The sequence below is a fragment of the Nanorana parkeri genome, unplaced genomic scaffold, assembly GCF_000935625.1.
Source record: "Nanorana parkeri isolate BGI_ZX_2015 unplaced genomic scaffold, ASM93562v1 scaffold4515, whole genome shotgun sequence".
NCBI classification, from domain to species: domain Eukaryota; kingdom Metazoa; phylum Chordata; class Amphibia; order Anura; family Dicroglossidae; genus Nanorana; species Nanorana parkeri.
Window position 1 is genome coordinate 5743 of NW_017310777.1, and position 6897 is coordinate 12639.

Below are 6897 nucleotides of genomic sequence, written 5' to 3' on the forward strand. Positions count from 1 at the left end.
GGGGGGGATTGTTCATTTTCAGGATGGAAGCCAAACCAAGAAAAGTGGTTCCCATTGAATTATAGGGGAGGAGCCTGATGTAGGCCAGTGGTCCCATATTTCCCTTACTAGGGAAATAGTCTTGGAGGTGGGATTGGAAGGTTCTTAGCCTGACGACGAGGTCTCCCAACAGTGTCCCATGTAATATAATATCAGGAAAATACTGCATTATGGCCACTAGATGGAGCTTCATCGAATGAGTCTTTATTTCCTGTGATCCTTGGCTCCATCTAGTGGTCATAATGGGGTATTTTTCTGATATTAACTGCGACCTGACAAGAAAAGATACAAATCACATTCTCCATTCACAAGGAACAGACGTACATTCATTGTCACAGCTGAATGGCTGCTAATTGTCTATAAATACACCCGTCACTGTTCTATACGTCAGAATGATGTGGTGATGGGTCAGCAGATAAGACTCGCTATGAATAAAGGAACCAGATTTACAATATGAGCCTCTGATCACCTCCATTAGTAGCTCTTACACCATGCCTGATCCCCCCAACTCTTTGGAACCCCCCAATTGCCCCAGCCTCAGGGGGTGTCCCTTCAGCAGTACTGAACGAGGCGGCTTCAATACAAGCACATACACTTTGCTCAGGCTACCATTACAATTGGAAACATCTGTGTGAGCCCCATTCTCCTCCTGGACCGGTAAAACAAGGCAAAGGTGGTCCTCCAAGCTCCTGTGTTATTCATGGATCCAGTATGGGCACCAAAGAAATTTCCCCCCCGGTGGTGAGTGTTGGGTCTTGGTGGATCCGGGTCTCTTCTCCTGGGTTGGGTGGGCCCTGTATAGAACCCCTGTATAGTTCAATGGGAGACTCCCCAGGATACTCTGGACCCCGGTGGTGAGTATTGGGTCTTGGTGGATCCGGCTCTCTTCTCCTGGATTGGATGGGCTCTGTATAGTTCAATGGGAGACTCCCCAGGATACTCTGGACCCCGGTGCTGAGTGTTGGGTCTTGGTGGATCCGGGTCTCTTCTCCTGGATTGGATGGGCTCTGTATAGTTTAATGGGAGACTCCCCAGGATACTCTGGACCCCGGTGGTGAGTGTTGGGTCTTGGTGGTGTCATTGCCCCTCCTGTTTTCCCCATACTGCCGAGTGTGGCATTATGAAAGCTGATGGTCCACTCTGTGGTACCGGAGCTTCTCAGTGGCCAGTCTCAAGGAGCGCCAGAGCACAGAATATAATTTCTCCTGCTAGGTGGTGCGGCTAAATAAGATGAGATTTTGGTGAAATGATCTTTACTCATCTCCGATGCCGGATGGTATAATGGTGGTCTCATCAATCGTCCTCTAAGCTTTACACGATGATCCGAGAACTAACTATCAATTCCTTCCTATTAGCAAACCAGTGAACCTGTACCGGCAGCATCCATGGCACCAGATCTGGGCTCCTGGGAGCCCGTCGAGCGAATACCACATCTGGGTATGATCTCCAGAACCGAGTCCCAAATTATTATGTCTCCCAGGTAACATTTCTTTCCAAATACAGAACTCCTGAGACTTTCCTGGTGAGAACATGATGGATACATGATATATGTCCGACAGAGTCCTGGTAATGGTGATATATGATGGATACGGTGCTGTAATGGTGATATATGTCAGGCATAGTGCTGGTTATGGTGATATGTGATGGGTTTGGTCCTGGTTATGGTGATATGTGATGGGTTTGGTGCTGGTAATGGTGATATGTCATGGGTTAGGTGCTGGTTTTGGTGATATGTGATGGGTTTGGTGCTGGTTTTGGTGATATGTGATGGGTTTGGTGCTGGATTTGGTGATTTGTGATGGGTTTGGTGCTGGTTATGGTGATATGTGATGGGTTTGGTGTTGGTTATGGGGATGTTTGCTGGGTTTGGTCCTGGTTATGGTGATATGTGATGGGCTTGGTCCTGGTTATGGTGATATGTGATGGGTTTGGTCCTAGTAATGGTCATATGTGATGGGTAAAGTCCTAGTTATGGTGACAAGTGATGGGGTTGGTGCTGGTTATGGTGATATATGATGGGTTTGGTGCTGGTTATGTGTGATGGGTTTGGTGCTGGTTATGGTGATATGTGATGGGTTTGGTGCAGGTTTTGGTGATATGTGATGGGTTTGGTACAGGTTATGGTGATATGTGATGGGTTTGGTGCTGGTTTTGGCCATATGTGATATGATTGGTGCTGGATATGGTGATATGTGATGGGTTTGGTCCTGGTTATGGTGATATGTGATGGGTTTGGTCCTGGTTATGGTGACATGTGATGGGTTTGGTGCTGGTTTTGGTGATATGTGATGGGTTTGGTGCTGGATTTGGTGATTTGTGATGGGTTTGGTGCGGGTTTTGGTGATATGTGATGGGTTTGGTGTTGGTTATGGGGATGTTTGCTGGGTTTGGTCCTGGTTATGGTGATATGTGATGGGCTTGGTGCGGGTTTTGGTGATATGTGATGGGTTTGGTGCGGGTTTTGGTGATATGTGATGGGTTTGGTGCTGGTTATGGTGATATGTGATGGGTTGGGTGCTGGTTTTGGTGATATGTGATGGGTTTGGTGCTGGTTATGGTGATATGTGATGGGTTTGGTGCTGGTTATGGTGATATGTGATGGGTTTGGTGCTGGTTATGGTGATATGTGATGGGTTTGGTGCTGGTTATGGTGATATGTGATGGGTTTGGTGCTGGTTATGGTGATATGTGATGGGTTTGGTGCTGGTTATGGTGATATGTGATGGGTTTGGTGCTGGTTATAGTGATATGTGATGGGTTTGGTGCTGATTATGGTGATATGTGATGGGTTTGGTGCTGATTATGGTGATATGTGACGGGTTTGGTGCTTGTTATGGTGATATGTGAGGGGTTTGGTGCTGGTTATGGTGATGTGTGATGGATTTGGTGCTGGTTAGGATGATATGTGTTGGATTTGGTGCTGGGAAAGCAATTGATATGTATGTGCAATACTTTACTGCCCTGTCTTCCTATCTCATTTCAGACAGGAGAATAAACTGTCCCGGGGTCCTCGCAGTGTTTCTATGAAAGATCGTCAGAACTCCCGAGTTACGGGTGACCGAGGGAGCAGCCTGGAAGGTGAATTTTCCCCGGACTCGCGGCTCTTTAGTCAGGTGGGTACACGTGGTGTGTAAGCTGTCACTTCCAGAGGAGTCCCATCATTGTATATGGAATGGCAGATGTAGTATGAAGCCATACACACATCGCAGCCAAGTGTTGTGCAGCCCTGACTGGGTGGTAACTGGGAGGTAACTGAGGATAACTGGGAGGTAACTGGGAGATTACTGGGAGGTAACTGACTGGGAGGTAACTGAGGATAACTGGGAGGTAACTGGGAGATTACTGGGAGGTAACTGGGAGATTACTGGGAGGTAACTGGGAGGTAACTGGGAGATAACTGGGAGGTAACTGGGAGATTACTGGGAGGTAACTGGGAGATTACTGGGAGGTAACTGGGAGATTACTGGGAGGTAACTGGGAGATTACTGGGAGGTAACTGGGAGGTAACTGGGAGATAACTGGGAGGTAACTGGGAGATTACTGGGAGGTAACTGGGAGATTACTGGGAGGTAACTGGGAGATTACTGGGAGGTAACTGGGAGGTAACTGGGAGATTACTGGGAGGTAACTGGCAGAGCACCGGCAGAGAATACTATGAAAAACCTCATTGCTCAGGAGGATGGCGCGGCCCAATCCCACATCCCAACACCAAAGGACAAGGATAACCCGGGAGGTAACTGGGAGGTAACTGGCAGGTAACTGGGAGATAACTGGGAGGTTGTGGTGAAGAGGGACTAATGGAACCAGAAAGCCTCCACTGAACCAGTTTCTGCTACAATAGAACCTTCTACAAATAGAAGATATTCACATATCCCAAAACTTTCAGGAAAGTAGGCGGGGCCATGCAAATCATTCCTATATGCCCCTGGGCAAGGTGTACATCCAGAACTGATACAGCCACATTTCACACAACATCCTCAGTAGGTGAGGTGATGATGATGATGAATCGGGCGGCCATCTTTGTGATGATCTAAAGACGAATGTTCAGAATTTCTTCCCTCTGTAGACACCGAGCATTGTACGAAGAGTCTTTGCACCTTACCCATATATCACCTCCCCCGCAACCTTGCCCATATATCACCTCCCCCGCAACCTTACCCATATATCACCTCCCCCGCAACCTTACCCATATATCACCTCCCCCGCAACCTTACCCATATATCACCTCCCCCGCAACCTTACCCATATATCACCTCCCCCGCAACCTTACCCATATATCACCTCCCCCGCAACCTTACCCATATATCACCTCCCCCGCAACCTTACCCATATATCACCTCCCCCGCAACCTTACCCATATATCACCTCCCCCGCAACCTTACCCATATATCACCTCCCCCGCAACCTTACCCATATATCACCTCCCCCGCAACCTTACCCATATATCACCTCCCCCGCAACCTTACCCATATATCACCTCCCCCGCAACCTTACCCATATATCACCTCCCCCGCAACCTTACCCATATATCACCTCCCCCGCAACCTTACCCATATATCACCTCCCCCGCAACCTTACCCATATATCACCTCCCCCGCAACCTTACCCATATATCACCTCCCCCGCAACCTTACCCATATATCACCTCCCCCGCAACCTTACCCATATATCACCTCCCCCGCAACCTTACCCATATATCACCTCCCCCGCAACCTTACCCATATATCACCTCCCCCGCAACCTTACCCATATATCACCTCCCCCGCAACCTTACCCATATATCACCTCCCCCGCAACCTTACCCATATATCACCTCCCCCGCAACCTTGCCCATATATCACCTCCCCCGCAACCTTACCCATATATCACCTCCCCCGCAACCTTCCCCATATATCACCTCCCCCGCACCCTTACACATATATCACCTCCCCCGCACGTGCCCCCGTAATCCGTCTTTATCACCTCCCCCGCAACCTTACCCATATATCACCTCCCCCGCAACCTTACCCATATATCACCTCCCCCGCAACCTTACCCATATATCACCTCCCCCGCAACCTTACCCATATATCACCTCCCCCGCAACCTTACCCATATATCACCTCCCCCGCAACCTTACCCATATATCACCTCCCCCGCAACCTTACCCATATATCACCTCCCCCGCAACCTTACCCATATATCACCTCCCCCGCAACCTTACCCATATATCACCTCCCCCGCAACCTTACCCATATATCACCTCCCCCGCAACCTTACCCATATATCACCTCCCCCGCAACCTTGCCCATATATCACCTCCCCCGCAACCTTACCCATATATCACCTCCCCCGCAGGTGCCACGGAAATCCGTGTTTGATGAACTCAATGAGATTCTGGGAGCAGAACAGCAACTTCCAGACAGCATCATCCTAGTCAACACTACAGACTGGCATGGACAGGTGAGGAGGACTGAGGAAGGACAGGTGAGACAGACTGAGAAAGGACATGTGAGAAGGACTGAGGAAGGACAGGTGAGAAGGACTGAGAAAGGACAGGTGAGACGGACTGAGGAAGGACAGGTGAGAAGGCCTGAGGAAGGACAGGTGAGAAGGACTGAGGAAGGACTGGTGAGGAGGCCTGAGGAAGGACAGGTGAGAAGGCCTGAGGAAGGACAGGTGATAAGGACTGAGGAAGGACAGGTGAGAAGGACTGAGGAAGGACGGGTGAGGAGGCCTGAGGAAGGACAGGTGAGAAGGCCTGAGGAAGGATGGGTGAGAAGGCCTGAGGAAGGACAGGTGAGAAGGCCTGAGGAAGGACAGGTGAGAAGGCCTGAGGAAGGACGGGTGAGAAGGCCTGAGGAAGGACAGGTGAGAAGGCCTGAGGAAGTACGGGTGAGAAGGACTGAGGAAGGACGGGTGACGAGGACTGAGGAAGGACAGGTGAGGAGGACTGAGGAAGGACAGGTGAGAAGGCCTGAGGAAGGACGGGTGAGAAGGACTGAGGAAGGACGGGTGACAAGGACTGAGGAAGGACAGGTGAGGAGGACTGAGGAAGGACAGGTGAGAAGGACTGAGGAAGGACGGGTGACAAGGACTGAGGAAGGACAGGTGAGGAGGACTGAGGAAGGACAGGTGAGAAGGACTGAGGAAGGACAGGTGAGAAGGACTGAGGAAGGACGGGTGAGACGGACTGAGCAAGGACGGGTGCAAAGCTTAGGGTAGGATATAGATAGGTGTAGAATGAGGAGGAGAACAGACAGATGGGAGGTGATGGTGAGCGATCCCATCAGGAGAGGATGGGGAAGGGCCACGTATATGTGAAGGATGATGGGGGTTGGAGTACAGTCAGGGCACAGACAGGTGAGGGATAATGGGGTTAGAGTATGGTCAGGGCACAGGCAGTTGAAGGATGATGGGGGTTGGAGTACGGTCAGGGCACAGGCCGGTGAGGGATGATGGGGGTTGGAGTACTGTCAGGGCACAGGCCGGTGAAGGATGATGGGGGTTGTAGTACGGTCATATGATATGATCTCTGGCGTGTTCTCTCCTAGTATGTCCGGGAGCAGTTATCGGAGAAGCGGCAGGCGGTGTCCACGTGTTCCTCCGCCGACGTCCAGGCGGCTTTCTGTGGGATTATCACTCGGATCCAGAGATAGTGAGTACCTGCGAGCCGGACCCGTCATGGCTGACTGATTGCCGATAGTAGATGGTGTCATGTTCTACCCCTGTAGGTGGGCCGGAGGAAGGACACCCCCTGCTGTTATAAGTCAGTGATGCATTCGATAGGCCTTACTCTGCACTGCCTGGGAGCCTCCAGATTGTCCAATCATGAGCTGGCTGCTGTCCTCTTGTAGTATCGGACGAACCCTCCGGCCG

The 6897-nt window shown here is 50.6% G+C and overlaps 1 protein-coding gene across 1 annotated transcript in view; it reads left to right on the forward strand.

The window, feature by feature from the left end:
- Window positions 1–6696, forward strand: part of LOC108803940 (phosphofurin acidic cluster sorting protein 2-like) — a gene marked incomplete at its 5' end in the record, with an annotated part of 10039 nt that extends 3343 nt beyond the window's left edge. The window contains 4 exons of the mRNA XM_018575724.1: window positions 1395–1519; window positions 3023–3152; window positions 5377–5481; window positions 6573–6696. Of these exons, the coding sequence (XP_018431226.1) occupies window positions 1395–1519; window positions 3023–3152; window positions 5377–5481; window positions 6573–6677 (465 nt within the window). The remainder of the gene's footprint in view (window positions 1–1394; window positions 1520–3022; window positions 3153–5376; window positions 5482–6572) is intronic.
- Window positions 6697–6897: the final 201 nt, after the last annotated feature.